The sequence below is a fragment of the Vigna unguiculata genome, chromosome 4, assembly GCF_037176805.1.
Source record: "Vigna unguiculata cultivar grain cowpea cultivar isolate G323 ecotype 2 chromosome 4, ASM3717680v1, whole genome shotgun sequence".
NCBI classification, from domain to species: domain Eukaryota; kingdom Viridiplantae; phylum Streptophyta; class Magnoliopsida; order Fabales; family Fabaceae; genus Vigna; species Vigna unguiculata.
The window spans coordinates 38,620,666-38,644,987 of NC_140795.1; the positions used below are offsets into that span (position 1 = coordinate 38,620,666).

The 24,322-nt window shown below is 31.3% G+C and overlaps 1 protein-coding gene and 2 pseudogenes across 2 annotated transcripts; 2 read left to right on the top strand and 1 right to left on the bottom strand.

Annotated features, from left to right (window-relative positions):
• Positions 1-1,081: 1,081 nt before the first annotated feature.
• LOC146887133 (UPF0481 protein At3g47200-like) lies at positions 1,082-2,042 on the top strand (annotated as a pseudogene).
• Positions 2,043-3,112: 1,070 nt separating this feature from the next.
• LOC114182045 (TMV resistance protein N-like) lies at positions 3,113-7,114 on the bottom strand (annotated as a pseudogene). Its single transcript, XR_014994523.1, has 4 exons — positions 6,401-7,114; positions 5,065-6,166; positions 4,623-4,895; positions 3,113-4,545 (listed from the first exon to the last, which is right to left on the bottom strand). The product of XR_014994523.1 is annotated as a TMV resistance protein N-like (transcript).
• An 11,826-nt stretch (positions 7,115-18,940) lies between these two features.
• On the top strand, positions 18,941-19,825 carry LOC146887134 (uncharacterized). Its single transcript, XM_085672449.1, has 2 exons — positions 18,941-19,562; positions 19,670-19,825. The coding sequence occupies exons 1-2, from the start codon at positions 18,971-18,973 to the stop codon at positions 19,702-19,704; spliced, it is 627 nt and encodes a 208-aa protein (XP_085528575.1). The 5' UTR covers positions 18,941-18,970; the 3' UTR covers positions 19,705-19,825.
• Positions 19,826-24,322: the final 4,497 nt, after the last annotated feature.

Here is a 24,322-nt window from a genome sequence, read left to right on the forward strand (position 1 = left end):
CTAATTTAATCATGGTTCTTGCACCATCATTATCTCCCATCTTCAAAGCTCAAATCAAAGCCCCTAATCGGAGCTCTAATACTAGTCGTTGGGAAGATCTCAAAAATAACATATAACCAAGAAGAAGCAAAACTCAGATCAAATATTCCCTAAATAAATAATATGCAAAATAACAAAATGCATAAAACAGAGAAGAGATGAACTAACAAACACTAAAACTTTTAAAGTGGAAAAACCTAATATGGAGGAAAAACCCACGAGACCTAGACCAGTAAAATCTTTCACTAATAAAAATTAATGGGTACACCACAAGTTCACTTGGAGATTCCAATGATCAACATAGCACTATCCTCTTCACCAACAAGGTAGATAACAAACTCAAATGGGTACTTTAAATAAATAACAGTGAGAATCTCAATATATGAAAAAAGGAATAAAACCGTTACTTCAAGGTAGTTTCTCTACACATGCTTGCACAAAATAAATTGGTTGTTTTTTTCTTCTTCACTCTCTATGACTTTTTTTTTTCTCACCTGAGGCACTCACAACCCACTTTTGTCTTTGTGTTTGCCACTTTGTTCTTCTCTCTATAACTAACCTGATGCAAAGATTACATATTTAAATTACATAATGGATCGAGAACCCATAAAAAATATCTCCTTTTATTTTTCTTATTTAAATTATTGTGAATATTAGTAACCCAACGACTTCACCGTCTGCAGGTTCCTTTCCCTTTTATCTATTATTTTCCCATTGCATAATTCATTTAATATTTAACAATCCTATGAAATGTCATTAGTTTCATGTTTTTATTTGGAGTTTAATATTATATTATTTTTGCCTGCTGTACTCTAACTATATCATAGCATTTTTAAATTATAGTATACATAACCTATCACGTTAATTTTGTTAAAGAATTAGGTCTAAGTACAAATTACATGAATGAGAAGTGCCCATAGACTCTCTAGTTTCAAATTTGTGCTAAACCTTTTCATTACAATAAATGATACTTGACCCAACTTTAAGTTCATGTTGTCAATCTGTAACTCTCATCATGTGACGATAGGGGGATTGTAAGGAAATGGAGGGAGAATCAAATAGTACTTCACAAAATCAAGCCCAGTATTTAGAGGCAGAATTGACCAAGAAGCTTCAAGAAGTGGTCGTAGAAATGTCTGAAGTTAATGAGCAATGCATTTACAAAGTACCACAGAAATTTCGCCATGGTAATCCCAAAGCCTATACTCCTCAAGTTGTTTCCATTGGCCCGTTTCACAAACAGAGTGACTCTAATGAAGGGAACAACAATTTGAAGAAAATGGAAGAACTCAAACTGGAATATCTCCAGAGATTTCTAGATCGAAACGATAACTATGAAGAATTTGCTTCAAGAACTGATTGAGAAGGAAAAGCGAATTCGAAGCTGTTATGCAGAGCCTATTAATTGCAACAGCAATGATTTCTTAACTATGATTCTAGTAGATGCTTGTTTTATAATTGAGCATTTTCATAGATTTTATACAGGCTTGGCTTCGATTGAAAGAGACCTTTTGTCAGAAATATGGTTGGTAAATGATGTTCTTCATGGCCTGATACTACTTGAAAATCAGCTTCCTTTCTTTGTTCTTGAAAACATATTCAACTCTGCTAAGCCTGGTATGGAAGTTGAATTTCCCTTTAAGAATGTTAAATACATGGATGAATTCACTGGCCCTATAACAGATCTTGATTCTCTCTCATTTCTTGCTATTACCTTTCAATACTTTCGGAAACACAACTACATGAACATAAATGAAGACACAATTGAGAGTCCAAAACATTTCACCGATCTTCTAAGAACTTTCATGCAACCATCAAAAATTCGTCATGAAAATCTGAAAGTGGGATACATGGTTAAACATCTACCGAGCGCAAGCCAACTATCACAGGTGGGTTTGATATTCAAGGCTAGTTCTAACAAATGCTTGTTTGACAAAAATATCTTTCTGGAGGATCGAAATAACATGTCATTATTTTGTGTATCCTTTCCTTCTTTCCAATAATTGTCATGTTAATTAATATAACACAAAGTAGAATGAACATGCTTTACATTAGGATTAAAGTCACTTGTATGTACTTTGTCTTTCCTTTCTTGGCCTTTTAATAATAATTTTGTCACTTCAATTGACATAACACAGCATAAAATAGATTAACACCATTATTAAGATATTTAACCTTCCACCAAACTCGTTAATCAAAGGTTGGCCATCCTCTGCGCAGTTTAACACTTTCCCTATCCTCCAACCAAGTCAAACCAACCTTGTATTACATGGTTCTCTCTTTTATGTTTACTTGTGGGGAATTTAAAGGTAACAGCTTGAAGATTTTGGAAACTGAATATATTTAAGATGAAGGAAACAGAGCAGGTATTAGGAAAATTCGTGTTATGTTTCCTGGGATATGATTTCTGCTACCAAAACATTTCCAGCATTTTGATTTACAGTTTTAGTGAAGGATTAAAAGTATTAAAAATAGATGATTGGAATATCCACAAAGAAGACATGAGAGAAAATAGGAAAAATATATGATAGGGTTGCATTAATTTTATTTTATGTTTATGTGTTATATTAACTAACGTGGCTAAATATTATTAGAAGTTCACCTTCCACTATACTTTGTTTCTATTCAACTAAAAGTTTAGCAAGTTCATTAATGTAAACCATGATCTAACTCAATACAGACTTGACATAGAACACCTGTAAACTCGACTTATACTTCCATATTAATATATCAATATTAACATTCTATATAATTAAATCTGTATATATATCAGTTAAAGTATTATTGTAGGATGAGTGTGAGATGAGTTTAGACGAGTTTATTTGAACAGAATCTAATCAGACTAATACTAGATAATAGGTGACACTAGTTGAACATGTCTTACTTTATGAGTTCGTGATTCTTAGATTTGGAAGAAAGCCCCAGAAAGATTTTGTGGTTCAGGGTGACAAGCATATATCTAACTAGTTTATTTATTATTATCTAGTTTTTTTTGTTTATTATTATTATCTAGTTTTTTTTTGTTTATTTAATTTTAAAAAATATTGAGACATATATTGTTGTTTTTGTCCTAATTAGTTCTTGTTAGGAAGTCTCGGTTTAAATAGAGGCAACAACCTAAAAGTCTAATTTTACATCATTCTAAACTCAACTTAATTCACACATCTAAGCTGGAAATAGAAGTTCACAAGAGCATTGAAGGCCATTCCTTTTCACTGAAACATGATATTTTAAGAAGTAGAGTAACTACAACAACCTAATTAACTTGTTCAAAATTCACTTGTGAGCTCCGTTACGAACGTAATAATTGTAAATACAGAAACTTTTTTAATCCATATCCACCCATTCTTGAGGAATTCCTCTACTAACGACATAGTACAAAGAACTAGGTAATGAAGAAGGAGGTTCTGTGCTACTTAATGGAAAAATTGACATGGGATCTTCAAATTCTATATCCTCCTTATTATTTCCTTCCTCATACACACCAATTAGGCTCCAACTTAGATTTCCTATACCAATGCTATTTGTTGTGATTCCATTTCTAGTATTTCTTTGCATAGGGAAGTCCACCTCAAACGCAATCTCAGCTCTATTCCACTCTTGCTCTGAACACACCCCCTCCACTTTCCCTTCTAGATCACACCAAAGTATAATTTCTAGCCCTCTAAACATGAAATTGCACATACCACTGAATTGCAAAGTATCATTAATGAATACTCTGAAGTTGAAAGTCATTATCATGACGCTTTTCATCGCAGGAAAAAATAATGAACAACATAGCGCTATCTTAGGAAATTTGTTTCGAAACGAGAAATGCATCACTGATACCCTGCATCTGCCATACCAGTCTTCTTCCCTTATGAGCTTTGAGAATAACAAATTGAAATCAGAATGGATAAGAGGATTAGGACTGCATACCTGGATGCCATTATTGGGATTCATGTATGGATAATACACATCAAGATATAGGTTAGAACCACCAATAAACATGGCCATTGGAGACACCTCTGAGCTCAACTCCTTTTCAAAAAAATTATATGCTTCATGCCCATAACCAATTACCACTCTAACTTTCGGCATTATGCTTATACTACCTGGTAGCTGATGAAGCCTCCTGCACCCCTTCAAGGACAATAGTTCAAGCCAAACAAAATTTCCAATTGAAAATGGCAATTTTTCTATGTTTGTGGCGTCTAAATATACTGTCCTTATTTTCTCCATCTTTTCCAATACTTCTGGGAAACTCTCAAGCTTATAGCACATCCCAAGATCCAAAGTTTCAAGAGAAGTCAACATGATGCAGGGTGCAAGAGTTTTCAGCTTGGTGCACCCTTTAGCACTCAACAACCGAAGCTTATCAAGAAACCCAATTGATTCATCAATGTTAACTAAATTACAACATCTATCGAGACGCAGAGTTGTTAAGAGTGATGCCTCTCGTAGGCTCGGTAGATCAGTTAAGAACTTGCAATCTTCAAGGTTTATTACAGAAAATGATTCCAACATCTGCAACATAAAAACCGAATGGGTCAATTAAGGTAGAAACTCATGTTGAGAACAAAAGCTTTGGAAGATAAACATGCCTTTTGTGGTTTGAACATCAGAAGGCAACTTTCAGGCATAAGGAGTATCTCAAAACGTTTGGGATTGAAATCAGAAGGTAAAGATGGCGAAGGATAGCAATTCCAGTCTAGCACTCTTAAGCTATTTGGTAGATGCTCGGGGCCTACAGAAAAGGTTGCATCTTCGATTATCAAAATTTTCAAGTTCTTCATTTCCTTGAAGGCTTTTCCATCCCATTGCACTTGTACGTTGTTGTACCCTTCAAGCTTTATGAATTCTATTCTATCAGATCCCTTCCATGCCAAAGAAGAGTTTATCCACAAAAACGCGCACTTTAATTAGCTATGCCATCCATGGATAAATATATAAATATTAAATCTACCATGTATTCAACAAAATCGATAAATTAATACAGGGATTTATCGAGAAAAAATTGCAGAGATGTTTTTAATATCAACATACCGTATTTTCTTCCAAAACATGAACAATGTCTTGGTCAAACCATAATCTACTACGTCTTCCTGGCTCAAGTGTTGATTCCTGCCTTACAATCTCTCTACCTGTGTCTCGAATTAGGTCATGAATCCTCACAAAACCGAAAGAATCAATCTTTATCAGAGATTTGTCAACCAGCACTCTCAAACCATCTTCTACATGAAAGCCATGCGCTTTTAGCATTGGTGTGACATTGCCCAGTTCACAGGTATTGAAGAAACAAGCAATGTCTAGAAAAATTCCCTTCTCATTTTCTTCCAAACCATCATAGCTTACTTTTAGTATTTCATGAATCTTCTGATGAGGAATACTTTCATATTTATCTAATGCAGAATTGCACTCATCTAAGCTTTTTCCAAATAAGTGGGATCCTATAACTTCCAGAGCCAACGGAAGGCCACACGCATAAGAAACTGCACGCTTGGAAATACTCATGTATGGTGGACCAACTTTACCACTTCTGAAGGCATGCCAGTTAAACAATTCCAAAGCTTTTTCAATATGTAATGGTTTAACCTCATATAAGTTAACCACCCCATGAGCATCTAGCAAGTGCTTGTCTCTTGTAGTGATGATGATTCTACTTCCAGAGCCAAACCAATCACATCCCCCAGCAAGTGCCTTTAACTGCTCTAATTTGTCAACATCATCAAGAACTAGAAGGACCTTCTTCTGTTGAAGTCTCTGTTTTATTAATGGTATTCCTCTATTGACATCTCCCACTTTGATATCTTCCCCCTTGAGAATATGAGAAAGTAGTATTTCTTGGAGTTGGACAATCCCGTTCTTATTAACTGCCTTTTCTCTAATGTCAGGTAGAAAACACGAACCTTCATAATGCCAAAAAATAGTGTTATAGACAGCACGAGCAGTGGTGGTTTTACCAATACCCCCGATACCATAAATTCCTATCATGTTGACATCCGACTCATCTCCAAGGAGGGATTTCACTCCTTTCACTGCATACTCCAGCCCAATTGGATTATCAGCAACATGTAAAGGGATGTAATTTATCTTTTCAGATATCTCTTCAACAATCTTTCTGATAAACTCATATTCTGATTGATACCTATACATAATAAGAAAACATGTGAACTAAAGCATATTCGTGTTTAGTTCGTTCATTTCAATCACAGAAATATTTGCCTCCAACTCTCAAATTTTATAGATCAAGATCCATGTACGATTTATTTCACTTTCTTCCCTATTAGTATTAATACGAAAATTATCAGCAAAAATAGGGTTTATAATTTATATAACAAAAACAGGCTAAATTGTGTGATAAAAGGATAGTATGAAATACCAATATTTGCAATGCCAGCCTGATAGATTAGCTGCTTCATGTAAGGCCTTCCTCCATTTTTGTACCTTCTCGGTGTCAGCGTCGTTGTGGAACCTAGCTTCGTGTTTTGACAATGCTTCTGCATAACTTCCAGTCTGATGTCGAACTTCTGATGGATCCACTCCATAAAATATTGGATAAATTGATCGACCTTCTTCCTTCGCGCATTCAAGGATCCTTACAAGTTCATTTAAGCAATAGGTTGAAGATGCATAATTGAGAAGACAACGATGGAAATCATTGAACTTTGAATTGCGTGAAAAAGAGAAGGTGTAATTTCTTCCCCTCTTCTAAGACCTTCCTGGTCGATGAAAGTACGAATCCCCTTTTGGCACAAGGAATGGTAAAGATTATTAGTAAACTGAGAACGAGTGTCTTCACCTCTAAAACTTAGAAAAACATCATGAATCCATGTACGCCTGGGAGAAGACAAGGGTGATGAGATTCTCCGAGCCATGATTTAAGAACTTCAAAGATACTACGAAGGATGAGAAAGTAGTAAAACAACTTATATTTGCAGTATAACGAGGTTGTTATCGGTAAGGAGCAATTAGCAAGTAGTTGTGTTACATTTGAGATGAGATCTGGTGGGTGAATTCAATGTTTTGCAATGGCAGAGGTGGTGGAAAAAATTGTTTACTATATTACAGAAAAGTCACGTATAATGGGTAGGGACAGGGATTCGTTGACTTTGATGAAGCAACTAACTCATGATGACTTTTCTCTGATCTTATTACACACGATAGAAAGAGATTGCATCAGTTATAAAAGAAATTTTGCCACTGTTCATATATAATATTAGTGATACAATTTCTGAGGGTTATTAAATGTTTAATGCACATCCAAAATTTTCATCAATATCTCAACTACCTTAGAAAGGAAAAAAAGAAAAAGAAAGCAAAAAAAGAAAAAATAAATAAATAAATATAAAATATATATATATATATATATATATATATATATATATATATATATATATATATATATATTGGCGGATTATATATGAAACAGGGAGGGACTGTGACTTCCCAAAATATTTTTGATTTTTTCTAGTTATGTATATATTTTTGATTTTTTAATATTTTTAAAATTTTGAAACTTTTTTAAATTATAAGTAATGAATTTTAAAAATTGATAGAAATTTAAATTTTGTGTCTTCTTAATTTTTTTAATAAAACATAATACTTAATGTTAATAAATAATAAAATATAAAATTAAATATAATAAAGAGGAAAAATATTTAGGTTTAATTATTTTTTTCTTGTTTTTGTCAAAAAAATGTCAAATTTTGATTAAAAAATCGAAACCAAATTAGACTAAATCAACTTGAGAACCAATTTACATTTTTGAAAACAAAAACTAAAATAGTGATTAAAATAAATATTTATTAAGATATTTTTATTTTATTTCTCATTGTCTTTTTAGGTTTTCACAAACTTATACTCATCTTTCAGCCTTGTATGTTTTCTTTTTGTTTTAGAAAAAAAAAAGTTAGACACGAACTCATTACTTTTGTTCTCATTTGTCATTTGTTCTCTTTTTTCCTTGAAGAAAAAAAGGTAATCCTCTTGTCTCCCTTGATAATGAATTATTAGTTTAATAGTTATTAACATTATTTTTTATTTTATGAACTTTGTATATTTATTTTTTTATGAATATAGAAGAAAAAATAATGTATTATATGTTTTTTCAAATCGATTTTGTGACTTGATTATAATATATTTTTCTTTTAATAATTTACGACTCTCAAATTCTCATTAGATTATGATAAATTATTTTTTAATATTAATTTTTTTAAAAGTATATTGATGAAGAATAAAACCATATATTCATTCTTTAAAATGATAGAAGAGAAGTTGTTGGTGAAGATGAAAACAAAATTGATTTTATTTCTTCACATATTTTGAAATATTGTACTAATTATCCAACCTAATGGTCAAATTGTTCAGTTAGATGAATTATTTTTTGAAACATTATACTAATGATTCAATCTAATAATCAAATAATTATATTGTTTTAGCCCCTCCAAATGTTGTAATCAAGATCCGTCAATATATATATATATATATATATATATATATATATATGATAAAAAAAAATAAAGATAGTTACTTTTTAAAAATGTATATACATCAATATTGCTTTATTAAATTATCAATTATTTATGTTATAAAAGAAATGAAAAGAATAAATTAATAATTAATTAATAAACTAAAAAAGAGTGTCTCTTTGTCAAATTGATGTAATGGATTCGAAGAACTGGAAGTTATTCTAAAATCCCTCAAGAAAATTTCTACTGATATAGCAAGTGGCATGTTGTGATATTTCTATAGAAAACTTGTTATACTAATATTGATTTTTTTAGTCTTTCAATATCAGTTTTAGTTTTATAATCAACTTATATACGTCGTAATTGAATTACAGATTTCAATATCATGGTTGTCAGCAATACCAATGTTGAAATTGACACAATCAAATCTTTAACGTTAATTAATGTTAAAAAAACAGAACGTTGAAAGGTGATAATACATAGCTTATATTCAGTTTTATAAAATTGGCGTAGTCATTGCATTGTTGTTTTACTTTTGTTTTTAGTTTATTTCTATTTTTTATCAATCAGTTTTATTATACTTTCTTTGTAAATATCCTTTTTATCTTATTTTAGTTGTATTATATTTTATACTTCAAATGCTTCAAAATATATGATTTGCTAAATTGATTTTTTTTATTTGCAGTAGACTCTCTTTTTTATCTTTATTTCTGGCACAATTTTTTTATTTTTTTTTTCAAAAAATGTAATTTTTTTATTCTACAAAAATATAAAGTTGAATATCCAAAACTACAGAAACATAGATATTTAAAAAAATTAATTAGAAATAAAAAAATACAAATTTAAATATATAACAAAAATATTAAAAATTTTAATTGAAATTTATAAAATAGAAAAAAGTATTAAAATTTATTTAAAAACAAATATAAAAATAGAAGTTGGAGCTTTTCTATGCAAATATTTTATTTATTTTTTTATGTTTTAAGAAGTTCGAGTATTATAATTTTTTTTTTCTTTTTTTAAAAGAATATTTTGAAAAGTATATTTATTTATTGAAAATGTTTAATTATAATTTAAATGTTAGTGTTATGTAAATTTTCATTATTAAAAAATTAGTTAGCACTGGCATGTTTTAATTTAATCAAATAAATATACATTTTTCTAAAAATTACTACAATGTTTTTACTTTATCTTTATTTATCTTTAATTTAATTTTTTCATCTTCTAATTTTAAATAATTTGAACAACAAAAAGATATTTAAAAATTCAGTTTAGAATTTGGTTTCTACAAGATTAAATTGAGTGTAAAATGACCATAATGAATAATGTAAGAATTTGACTCCTCGGAGATGGAATTCTAACCTAGAAACAAATTCATGTATTTCTCTACTTTAAATTTTAATACTTTTCTACTTTAAAAATTTTATAAATTTCAATTAAAAATTTTGATATTTTGTTATACTTTTAAATTTAATTTTGAAATCTTTTCTCTAAATAAAACTTTTTTCTAAACAAAATTTCCATATTTCTACAATTAATTTTTTTTTAATATTTTTTCCAAATAAAAATTTATATTTTTTCAAAATAAGAAAAATAAAAAAATTGCATTAAGAGTAAAAGAGTCTAGTTTAAGAAATAATATGCATCTAGGTGGGTCTTAGGGTGGTAATCTATAATGCACGATACTTCAACTTGGGTCATGTATCCGTGTCCGACACGTATTCGTATCCGATATTGTAGAATACTTTATCGATACTTTATTAATGAAGTATCTAATTTATAAAGTTGTAGTGCACCACAAAAAAAAAATTTGGCAACTAATTTTAATGACAAAAAATAATTAGTTACTATATAGTGACTAATTTAGGTACCAATTTAAAAATTAAAAATTATTGCCAACTAAAATAGTTCCAAAAAATTATAATTGGTCTCTAAATTGATAATTAAAATAGTTTTTATTATTAATTGGTTTATAAATTGGTCACTAACATTAGGTACCAAGGTTTTGACTACCAAAGTAATTGGTTTCTCAATTGGTCAATAACATTAGTTACCAAGGTTTTAGTTACCAATATAATTGATCTCTAGTTTGGTTTCTAGATATAGGAAATTGGTCTCTAAAATGATTTTGGTTACTAAGATTGATAGTAATACTTTTGTGATGACAATAATTTATATTTTTTATGTTGACAACTTTAGTACATATAGTTTTTATTTGGATTCACATAGTAACAATATATATTTGTTATGTTTTTAAGAATTATTGTACATTTTTCAATATTCAATATTCATATATTACGTATCTATCACGTATTGTGTCATATTATTTTTAAAATAAACGTCGTATTGGATATTTGTCGTATGTGATACATGAATCGTATCCGTGCATCATAGGTGGTAACAAATATGTGAAAGAATATATTTCAAGAAAAGATTATGCTAGATTTGGAATCCTATGTTATTTTTATGATTTTTAGAACTTGAGGCATATTTATTAAAAATTTGTAAAGAGAACCTTATGAATTAGCTTTTTTCTTGTATTAGCTTATATTTTGTAATAAGGACTTGATTAGAGCCCATATTAGCGTTAGATTTCAGAGGCTACTTAAGACTTTTAATTAATGTGCTAAAAACTGCAGACAAAATTCATTTGCAAAATTTTCAGCGATTTAGATCTTCTCTTTTCTCTCTTCTCTTATTATTTAGTTTTTGTCTCCTTTTATCTTCCTTCTTTGTTGTTGCGTTTTCATTCTTCAGTAACGGATGAAATCAATTCATAGGATGAAAATGACATCAAGATCACAATTTTTTTAGTTTGTTTAGTTCTTGAATTTGTGTTTGATTTGTTTACATTTTTATCATTTTCATTCCTACATGTTCATGCACTCTAAGCTCTTGAGTTTAATTTTCTTACATTGAATGCTTCTATAGTTTAGTTTAACACTTTAATGTTCTTGCAATTTAGTTTCAATTTTGATTTTCGGATTTCAATGTCCATTTGTGTTTTTTGTTTTGAATATCTAAAAGCCCCACAAATTAATTTGTACAAGAATTACGCTCAAGATTGAATATGTACTCGGCCAGTGGATTATCTCGGTAGTTTACCGAGGTCATGGTTAGGAAAATCTGGTGGCATGGTGGGATAAAAGATACCAGGAAGATCGGGGTAGGGCCGAGGTTAAAATGTCTAATAAATTGTACTCGGCCTTTAAGTGATTTAGTTGGTTGTTGAATAAATGTAAGGTTGTTATTATATTTAGAGATATTTTAGGAAAAAAGATAATCTCATTTTGTAACTGATTATTCTATAAATAAGAGTTTTACTCCCATGATCAAGGGATAGATTGTTTTTTACCTAAATAAGTCTTAAGCACTTTCTTTTTGTTTTGATGAAGAATTATTTGACATTTTTCTTAACCAGAATATAACTTAATGTGTTCTTTTGAAAATTGACCTAAGTTGTACTTTATGTTGTATTATTAATAGAAACTTATTTTGCTTGAAATCACCTACTTTATATTCACAAACATAAAAATTTAGATCACCTAATTTACGTCAAATAGCGAAAAAACTCATAAAAAAAATGTGGTTGCACTTTCATTAATAAACGGAAACAATTTATGTCAAACTCCTTATTGGATAACATAGATAAGATGATTTGTGTTAATATGCAGTCTTAGGTTCATTATTTATTTTTTGTAAGCCGATTAGAGATTTGTCATAAATTTTTCTTTATATATCAAATTCAGATTTTCTTCGTCATTTCTTACTAAAAAAAAGCACATTGAAAACACACTTACAAGTTAAGATTTGTTCTTCGATAACGAAATTGTGTTGCTGATTATTAGGGAACATTTCTAACTAAGTTTTATTCTTTCATTGTGGACTGCTCATGGTTCATCTTAGTCATGACTTTGCTTCATTGTTGAGGTTTGTTATTTTAAATTGTGATCCTAACTATTTATTTGGGAATCCAGTTATGACTTTGCATGAATGCCTCTTGTCTATACATTGTTTTTGTTATTGTAAGAATAGTGGTAAAAAGTTTGCATTGTTTTACTTTATGAAATTTAAAATCAAAACTAAACATCTATTTTCATCTTGGTTCATTTTTACAACTAATAAAAAAAGTTATACTAAAATGGATACTTTTAAACTTGTTTTAGTTTAAGGTGTTGCATATCAAAATTAAATATATTTTATAAAGTTGAAGAAGAGTCAACGAACAAAGAAGTCAAATTTAAGATAGAAGTTTGGTCATTTAAGAAGAAGATTTAGTTTTACATGTTATTTAAGTTTGAGGGTGTAATACTCTTAAATATATACAACTTAATCTTTTTTCTACGTGACCTAACCTTTATCCTAAGTTTGGCTTCTTGATTCACCAACTCTTCTTCAATTATATCAAAATTCTTTCTTTAATATACAACATGCTAAAGTGAGACAAGCTAAAAAAAATGTTTATTTCATTGTAGATTTTTTCATTGACACAAACTTATTTACGTCGAAGCTAGTATAGTCTAACGTAAAATTGCATGTTTATGTCGATTTTGAACTATGCAACGTAAACCCAAAATAATTGACATAAGGCCTTCATTGTGTTAATGATTGCTCTATATACTTTATTTAAATCTTAATGCTACCTTTGCTTATAATATGTCTATGGTGGTAAGTAACGTTTTAACCTATCCTAAGATAAGTCTTTTATCGCTTAAAGTCTTAAAGATCTAAGTCTATGTGTGTTCAAAGCTTGGGTTCGTGAATGATAGGTAAGATCCCACGGACCAATAGTCCCTAACACAAGTGGGTAAAGGTGTTAGAAAATCATTACTCAAATAATACTAATAATAATAAAAATATAAAATGATATAATAATAATTATTAAATCAATAATAATACTAAGACAATATATAAAATAATGAATATTAATCAGAGATCAACAATTATTTTAACAATAATAAATAATAGATAAAAGGTAAGAAGTAGAAATATCCTGGGTTGAGGCAAGCATAGCGCTATCCTTAGAGAGAAAACGTCTCTAGTGCTAAACAAATACACACTCATATGTGTTTAAAATCATATGCGTTTCTCTCCCAAGATATAATAATCCGTCAGATCGATCGAGTGTAGCGAAAGATCTCCGGACCTTATGAACACCACTGTCTTAAAGATAATATAGGAAAGAAGAAAACTTTTAAGAGAACTCTAGTATTTGTTAGTATTTGTTATCTTTGTTGTTGTGTCTTTCCCTATACACTTAGGTGGTATTTATAGGTAGAAAATGGAGACAAAGAAGTAAATAGTAATAAGAATATAGCCGTTAGTCATAAAAACCATTAACCCATAAATTAAAAATCTATAAATACTTCAATAACAGTAAACCATTCACAAATTATTTGACAAATTAGTTCTCAACTACTTATTTACACTTGCAATATATGTGGAAACCGTTTGATTCAACATGAACCAAAAGATACAACTGATCGAGAGAAAAACAATAAAAGTATTTATAATGACAGATATGTGTTGTCTCTTAAAGACCCAAATGTTATCGCTCAAAGATTTGAGAGTTGTATAGTCTTCTCACTTAACTACCTAAGTCTTATCGATCAAAGACTTGGGAGTTGTACAGTGATAAAGTGATAAATAGGATTCCAACCTAATTTTAGATAAGCCTATAGGACAAAAAGTTTATTTAACTTCACCTAATATGTCTTGTGTTTAAGAAAAGCAAAGTTTACAAACGAGATTACATTTTTAAAATTATTATGAATGTTTAGGCCTCAATTCTCTTAAAAACCTAAGCTAAAGAGGAACATCATTAGGTTTCTAGACAATTGAAACCTAAATGTTTTCAATAATTTTAAAAATGGCACTTAATTTTAAATATTTTATTTTAGTGTCAAGCTTTTTGATACGATCTTATCCAGGAACGAGTACGACCGTTTCTGAATTTGAATCCTTAAAAGGCACAAACAAAAATAAATCAAAGAAGAACACAAACAAACAAGAGATAGAGATGCCACAATTTAGCAAATTGATAAGTTAATACAGATTTATCACAAAGATTGCCATATTTGATAAGAACCAGAGTTGGAAACACCACAATCCAAAAGATTGATAAGTCAAGGAAGATTCCACACAAAGAATTCAATCTTTGATAAGAACCAGAGTTACAATCCAAGAACCAAGAGAATCTTCTCTCAATGAAAGACCAATTTTCATATAATGATCATTTAAGGTGTCTACATATGCATTTTGTGACCCTATATATAGGCATAAATGTTTAAGCCACCTAAGAAACCCTAAAAGCAAGCCCAAAGACATCAGGCCTAAAAATAAATTCAAAATTCAAAAACAGACTCGAATCTTCGCTTAGCGAATCATCCCGCCCAACGATAAACTATTTTAAAAATTAAAAGAAAATTGCAAAATATTTTTAATTGCGTAAAATTATTCTATAATTGTGTTTCAAGCCATGATCTTCATACCCTTAAAAGTGCAAAGGCTCCTCCTCAAGTTCTTCTTTTATTGAATCAAAAGATAATCCCCATCATACCCTCATTCTTATAAAGAGACTTTCTCCTCAAATTCATACACCACTTGAAAATTTAGGAGATAGTCCTCTATCACTTTAGGCCTCAATTCTTTATAAAACTAAAGCCTATTAGGATCTATGGTTCAATTTTATTAAGAACTGAAGCCTAAATCTTGACTTAGGTTTAATTTTCACAAAATTTACAAAGGTGTGAAATCCCTATTTTATTACACCACTATAGTAACTCTCATTATCTCGTCCTCCTCCACTACGAATGTTGTTCCTCTACCATTGTTGGTCCTTTCTTCTTCTTTGCAAAGTCAATAACTTTCTTTTTCTTCTTCCTCCATCATTGAACAATCTTCCTCCCACCATTGCACTCCACATCCTCGTTGTCCGTTGTACCCTTGAACAAGATTTCTTAATGACCTCCACTCTCGCTATTGAACTCCATTTCTTCAACACTTCCACTCTCCATCATCGTTGTTGCACTAGAACACTGGTGAATGGTTTTTCTTTATTCCCTATTCAACTTTTTTTGCGTTTTTTTGTTGAGTTTGTGTTTTTCCTTGAGGCTTGTTGTTCCTAAAGTTCATTTTTTTGTTGTTGTGTCCATGTACTGCCACATTATGGTGGGATTGTGTATTTTTCCAAAAAATGCATCTAGGGTTGCTTCCTTCTCTACCTTCTCTATTGTTGTTTGCGTTTCACGTGCGAAGGTTTATTTTATTTCTAATATATGTTGTTTTGTTTTTTTATGTTAGATATATGGTTAATTATATTTTTAAACATATTGACTTATTTTCTTTATTTGAGATTGTTGTTTCATTGAGTTGTTAGCTTTAATTTCCTGTTTGAGATTCAATATGAAAATTATGTATTATCACTAAGTTTTTGATGAAATTGTATTTTTAAAAATTAATATAAGAGGAGGTAATACTAAAAATTTATATATATTGACACTACGCTAAAATTGTCAATAGATAACATATTTTAGAAAGCACTTTTTTAATTAACCGTTGTCTATAGAAACACGGAACCAAAAGATAGCGCTTCATAAAATAAGTGCTATCTAATTGTTTTACATAGATAGTGTTTTTCTATATAAGCACCGTCTATATTTTATTTATTTACTTTTTTAATTTTAGTAGATAAAAAAAGAGCACTCATAGAAATAAGTGCAATGTATTGAGATACAAATAGAGAGCATGTAATTGAACAAGCGTTATCTATTGTTTTGATCATTTTATTAATTAAAAGAAAATTGGCGCCCTCACATTCCCTCCTTTGTCCGTGCCTACTCTAGTGTCGTGTCCATTCTTTCTTCATCAACGTCCGTTTCAGCACCACTCTTTCTTTCCGTCTTCGATTCGTCAATAGTGATTCGCGACGCCCTCGCAGTACCTTCTTCATTAACGCCCATTCAATTGTTGTGCCCATTCTGTTTCTGATTTTCGTCTTCGTTTCTGCGATGCCCTCCCTTCTTCATTAGCATCATTGTATTTATGCTTGCCCATTCATTTTCATCTACGTTCGTTTCGTGTGTGGTGCTCTCCCTTCTTCATCAACGCCTTCGTTCATTTCTGCCGCAGTTGTGCTTTTCATCTGCGTAGTGTCAACAGTCTTGCGTTTCATGTGCGGTGCATTTCATCAACACTTCTGTGCAGTGCCCTATGCGTTTCATGTGCATCTCGTGTGCGTCTGCGTTTCGTCAACACTCGTGTGCGTCTGGGTTGCAAATATTGAAAGCTAAAAGCTCCAACATAAGGATTGAAAGTTGAAAGCTCTAGGTAACATTTCGTCACCATGTAATGTGATTTCTATTTTTGAGAAATTTTTTATTGAGTAGGTTTTCGTAAGAGAAAAAGGTGAAAAGGAGTGCCGCTTTTGAGATTATTGAGTTTTATAGGGATTATTGAGTTTTATAGGATTTAGGGTGAACATTTTTGTGAATTTTAGGACAAGGCACAAATGTTTCAAACTTGCCATTGAAAACGATTTTAGGTTCTCGAAAACCAGAAAGTGGTATGGAGATTCTAAACACATTTTTTGTGAATTTTTCCATTCGAAATTTAATTCAAGAGGTGCATAAGAAGTGGGTCAATTGGAATAAGCTATGGTTCCTGTGAATTGTAAGCTATTATAGAACTCATAAACTACGGTTTAAAATTATAGTCTAAAATGTTTGTTTTATATTATCTTCTCATAGTTTAATATTCAAAATAATCATAGTCTAATGTGTTAGAATTAATTGACGAATTAATTCTATTAGTGACTCATTTGAAATATTATGATGGGCCCAATTGTGATTTAATAAAATATAAAGACTTATTGGTTATTATTATGGGAAGTGATAATAAAATAAAGATAAAGATAAAATAAAAACCAACTTGATGGACGTTGGTTTATAAAAGGAATTGGGGTTCTGTCTCTGGCCATAAGGTTCTTTTCACTGTAACCCATCAAGTAGTGTGAGAAGAGAAAGAAAGGCAAAGAGATAGATTGGGAAAAGGTGGTTGAAGAGCACACAAGATTATAAATTTGAAGAACGCATATTCACAGGATCTCTCATGGATCAAGGTTAGTGCTCTATTATGTTTTATCGAGTGAGAATCATAAATCTTAAAGATCCTTAATTAAGTTTTACATGTGGTATCAGAGCAAGATTGTAGGATTTATGATTCTCCTATTATGTGATGTTTCTCCCTTATTATGTTTTTCTCTAATGTTATAAGCCCTAATTTAATTTTATGAATGATGATGCTATGGATCAAGTGCATCCGCTGCTGCCATTAAAATGCCATTAATTAGAATTTATGCGTGCGCGTGCTTTACTGTAATGGAGTTTTGTTTTTAATTGGAATAAAGGAATGAATGAAAGTTAAGAACTGTTACCTGTGCAAGTAATATGGCATTGATTGAAAATAAAAAAAAAACCGTTACTGTTTGAAATGAAGCAAAGTGAATGGCATATTGTTAATGTGTGAACGTGTGCTGCCATCCTGTGAACGTGCCTAAATGAAAGTTTAAAAACTGCTGAACGTGCATTGTGCTTAAATTAAGATGAGTAATTTTTTTTTTATTGGTTTACGTTTTAATTATTTTATTTATATAAATAATATTAATTATTTTATTTATATAAATAATTAATAATTTTATTTTAATTTGTAATAATATTTATGTTTAATATTGTTAAATTAAAATTAATAAGGATGCTATATAAAGTTTATAGCAATTAAATGTGTATTTATTTATTTGAAATTAAGTATGATAAATTTTGTTAGTCACCAAAGTGGCCAAAATTTTAATGTTTATATAATTTCAAATTATTAATCTTTTTTATTTTAATTATCCATAGTATGGATGCTAAATTATGAATAATTAAATTTATGGGTTAATTAAAATTCATTAATTATAAGACATTTAAGGATCGCTCAAAGGTTGATTAATTGTTCTCATAATTAATGAACATGATTGTAGATAATTTTGTATGCGTCACTAGTTTTATTTATATACCCAAAGGTAGTAGGTGATTCTAGTTGATGCATATTTTAATTATCAATAATGTTATAATATGATTAGCATCATTATGCTTATGTTTGTGTATTAGTGGATCTCCCAAAGGAGAACATTAGTATGCATAGAATGATTGTTTATATCTGAATCTGTTTTTACGTTTAGTTTTATGACTCAAAGCATTAATGTTAGGCATGTGTTAATTGCAGTCTCTATTCCGGTATCTTTACACGCGCTTGCTTCGTCTGTTCCAGTCTTTAATGGGTTGAATTTTCCTGACTGGAGTGAGCAAGTCCAATTTCACTTAGGTGTGTTGGATCTTGATCTAGCTCTTCTAGTTGAAAAGTCGGCTGCTATCACGGATACTAGTAGCAATGAAGAGAAAACCCATTATAAAGCCTGGGTAAGATCAAACAGACTTAGCTTAATGTTTATGAGAATGAGCATAGCAAGTAATATAAAGTCAGCTCTTCCCAAAACTGATGACGCAAAAGAATTTATGAAATTTGTGGAAGAGCGCTCCCAAACTGCTGATAAGTCTCTCGCTGGGACACTGATGAGTACGTTGACCACTATGAAGTTTGACGGTTCGCGTACTATGCATGAGCATGTGATCGAGATGACAAATATCGCAGCAAGACTTAAGTCTTTAGGAATGGTAGTGGATGAAGGTTTTCTCGTGCAGTTCATTCTGAACTCATTACCGTCTGAGTATGGTCCGTTCCAGATGAACTACAACACCATGAAAGACAAGTGGAATGTGCATGAATTGCACAGTATGCTAGTTCAGGAGGAGACCCGACTGAAGAACTTAGGAAGCCACTCTATTCAATATGTGAAGAATCAAGGAGCTGTTGGAAAGAAAGTTGCTAAGAAACATGGAAAGGGTAAAGGACCACTGAAGATTGACGAGTCCTCAACCAAAATCCAGAAGAAAAATGACAAATGTCATTTCTGCGGGAAGTCTGGACATTTCCAGAAGGACTGCATAAAGCGTAAGGCTTGGTTCGAAAAGAAAGGTGAGCATAATGCTTATGTATGTTTTGAATCAAACTTAACTGAAGTTCCCCATAATACGTGGTGGATTGATTCTGGATGTACGACTCATGTTTCTAATGTGATGCAGGGATTTCTTACAACCCGAACCATAAACCCAAATGAGAAGTTTGTCTTCATGGGCAATAAAGAGAAAGTTCCAGTGGAAGCGGTCGGGACTTATCGTCTAATCCTCGACACTGGATATCACTTAGACCTTATGGATACTTTTTATGTACCTAGTATCACTAGAAATTTAATTTCTTTGTCTAAGCTAGATATTGCTGGATATTCTTTTAAGTTTGGGAATGGTTGTTTCAGTTTGTTTAAGTGTACTTTTATGATTGGATCTGGTACACTTTATGATGGTTTATATAAATTGAATTTGGATAATTTATATGCTGAAACTCTTATGACTTTGCATCACAATGTTGGCACTAAACGTAGTTTAGTGGATGAACGATCTGCTTTCTTGTGGCATAAACGTTTGGGACATATTTCCAAAGAAAGAATGCAAAGATTAGTAAAGAATGAATTTCTTCCGGATTTAGATTTTACTGATCTGAATGTGTGTGTGGATTGTATTAAAGGCAAACAAACTAAACACACAAAGAAAGGAGCCACAAGAAGCACTCAGCTTCTTGAAATCATACACACCGATATATGTGGTCCGTTTGATGTAAATTCTTTCAATAAAGAGAAGTATTTCATCACCTTTATTGATGATTTTTCGCGTTATGGACATGTCTATCTACTGCATGAGAAATCTCAGTCAGTAAATGCCTTGGAAGTTTATATAAATGAAGTGGAAAGGCAATTAGACAGAAAGGTGAAAATCGTAAGGTCTGATAGAGGTGGTGAGTATTATGGAAGATATGATGAAAGTGGACAACACCTTGGTCCGTTCGCTAAGTTCCTTGAGAAACGTGGTATTTGTGCTCAATACACAATGCCAGGCACACCACAACAAAATGGTGTATCAGAAAGGCGTAATCGAACCTTAATGGATATGGTTAGGAGTATGTTAAGTAATTCATGTTTACCCGTATCATTGTGGATGTATGCTTTAAAGACTGCCATGTATTTGTTGAACAGGGTTCCTAGTAAAGCTGTTCAAAAGACTCCTTTTGAGTTATGGACGAATAGGAAACCCAGTTTGAGACACCTGCATGTTTGGGGTTGTCAGGCAGAAGTAAGGATATACAATCCGCAAGAAAAGAAACTGGATGAAAGAACAATCAGTGGATTTTTCATTGGTTATCCAGAAAAATCAAAGGGGTACATGTTTTACTGTCCTACCCATAGTACTAGAATCGTTGAAACTGGAAATGCTCGGTTCATTGAAAATGGCGAAAGTATTAAAAAATAGTATTAAGAAGATCTCACAGAGATAGAAAGTCTGCTATTTCGAATGATTATGTGGTTTATCTACAAGAGTCAGAAAATGACTTAAGTATTGATAATGATCCAATTTCTTTTTCAGAAGCCATTAATGGTGATAATTCTGATAAGTGGTTAGATGCCATGAAAGATGAGCTTAAATCAATGACACATAATGACGTATGGGACCTTGTGGAATTGCCAGAAGGATGCAAGAGAGTTGGGTGTAAATGGGTCTTTAAGACTAAGCGTGACTCTCAAGGCAATATTGAACGTTACAAGGCCCGTCTTGTTGCCAAAGGTTTTACTCAGAAAGATGGCATTGACTGTAAGGAAACATTTTCGCCTGTTTCTAAGAAAGATTCTTTTAGAATTATCATGGCATTAGTAGCTCATTATGATCTTGAGTTGCATCAAATGGATGTTAAAACTGCTTTTCTGAATGGGGATTTAGAAGAGGATGTCTATATGGACCAACCGGTGAGGTTCGCTGAAGAAGGAAAGGAGCACATGGTGTGTAAACTTAAGAGATCGATATATGGACTTAAACAAGCTTCTCGGCAATGGTATCTTAAGTTCAATGATACTATTGTGTCCTTTGGATTTAAGGAAAACACCGTTGATCGGTGTATATATCTGAAGGTCAGTGGGAGTAAGTTTATATTTCTGATTCTGTATGTTGATGATATCTTGCTTGCGACTAATGATCTTGGTCTATTAAGTGAGACTAAGAGGTTTCTTTCTAATAACTTTGAAATGAAAGATATGGGTGAGGCATACTATGTGATAGGAATAGAAATATTCCGTGACAGATCACAAGGATTGTTAGGTTTGTCTCAGAATGCATATATTAATAAAGTTTTAGAGAGATTCAGAATGGATAAATGTTCAGCATCTCCTGTTCCAATACAGAAAGGAGACAAGTTTAGTCTCATGCAATGTCCAAAGAATGATTTGGAACGGAAACAGATGGAAAATATCCCTTATGCATCTGTTGTTGGGAGTTTGATGTATGCTCAAACCTGTACGAGGCCAGATATTAGCTTTGCAGTTGGTATGCTTGGTAGATACCAAAGTAATCCAGGTCTGGAGCATTGGAAAGCTGCAAAGAAAGTTTTAAGATACCTACAAGGAACAAAGAATCACATGCTTACTTATAGAAAAACTGATCACCTTGAGGTGATAGGTTATACAGATTCAGATTTTGCCGGCTGTGTGGATACAAGAAAGTCTACATTTGGTTATGTGTATCTTTTAGCCGGAGGAGCGATTTCATGGAAAAGTGCGAAGCAGTCTGTCATTGCTGCATCCACCATGGAAGCTGAATTTGTGGCATGCTTTGAGGCCACAGTTCAGGCTAATTGGTTGTGGAACTTTATTTCAGGACTTGGAGTAGTCGACAGTATTTCCAAGCCGCTGAAAATTTATTGTGATAATTCCGCAGCAGTCTTCTTTTCTAAAAACGACAAGTATTCTAAAGGTGCTAAACATATGGAGTTGAAATACTTTGCCGTTAAAGAAGAAGTTCAGAAACGTAAAGTGTCAATAGAACATATTAGCACAGATCTTATGATTGCTGACCCTTTAACAAAAGGGTTACCGCCCAAATTGTATGCTGGTCATGTAAAGAATATGGGCATTATGTCTACTAGTGAATGTTAAATGTTGAATGTTAATGTTTTGAATGTTTATGTGACACTTTGAGCTCCCTAATGTATAAATTTCTGAAATCTGTGTTTTCTTCTTTATGTTTATGCATGCAAATTATGATGAAGAAAACAAATTATATTATGTTATTGCTTTGTAAAATGACATTATGTTTGAACCCATTATTGACTTCTCGTTTTTAAGATCATATTAAGGAGAAAGGGATGATATAGTAGTACATGGAAGGGATCATGTCGATCAAATGATGTGTGACCGCCATGACTCTTATTATGTCTGTATCTTTAATTATGAATAATGATGGAACCAATTTATGCAAGGTCTTTTATTGCGCATTATGTTTATGTATTAAATCACATAATGTTATGATATCATATGAGTCAAGTGGGAGAATGTTAGAATTAATTGACGAATTAATTCTATTAGTGACTCATTTGAAATATTATGATGGGCCCAATTGTGATTTAATAAAATAGAAAGACTTATTGGTTATTATTATGGGAAGTGATAATAAAATAAAGATAAAGATAAAATAAAAACCAACTTGATGGACGTTGGTTTATAAAAGGAATTGGGGTTCTGTCTCTGGCCATAAGGTTCTTTTCACTGTAACCCATCAAGTAGTGTGAGAAGAGAAAGAAAGGCAAAGAGATAGATTGGAAAAAGGTGGTTGAAGAGCACACAAGATTATAAATTTGAAGAACGCATATTCACAGGATCTCTCATGGATCAAGGTTAGTGCTCTATTATGTTTTATCGAGTGAGAATCATAAATCTTAAAGATCCTTAATTAAGTTTTACATAATGTCTTTGTTGGATTTAAAACTTTAGGAGCTCTTTTTTCTTTCATATGAAGTATCTGTAACCAAGATGATGATATTGGTGATAGAATTTGTAACATATGAATAACAATAATGCAGACATAGTTTTGAATATTGGTAGAAGCAACATTAAACAATATCATATATAAAGAAGAGATCTTTATTTATTGGCATGATGATCCGAACAACAAGAACATAGTCAACATTAACTTCTAGTTAGTATAGTTGATATGAATTGATAGTTGTGTAGAGAGATTGATATTGATAAAAGATTTCACAGAAGTATTATAATACCCTAATGATTTTTCATTGGCAGCAACATGTGCTAGGACCTTTTCTTGTTGAAAAGTTAGTCTAAGCACAGAGACAAAAACCTTGTAACCCTATCACCAAAGGTAGACCCGCAAGAGTCATTTTTTACGAATACACATGAAACCAAAGAGGCATGTGTACCCACCAGAGGGCATTGGAATTTATGAAGAAATGTGGATAGTTGTTAGGTAGAAAAAAACCAAATCCCAACTAAGGAATAACAGGGATGCATTAAAGTATTCATTCATTGTCAACGAGTAGGAAGAATAATATTTCTTTTTTTCTTTATGGAAGTAACCTTCTGCAACTGATAGTATTGTCCACATAAATAAATAAAATTTAAAATAGTAAAGGTTGATTTTGATTTATAAGAAAAGAAGAAGAAAACCCCAATGAATGTGTTTTAATGAACTTAGATATGATAAAAATGGTTCAGTATACGTGAAAAGAGTGGGACTTTGTTTTTCTAAACCTGTTAGCTTCTCCTTTGGGTTTGGTATTCAATTCTTATATTTTTATTTTCTGTGTCTTATAAAGTTTATGCAATACTAATAGAGAAAATTAAG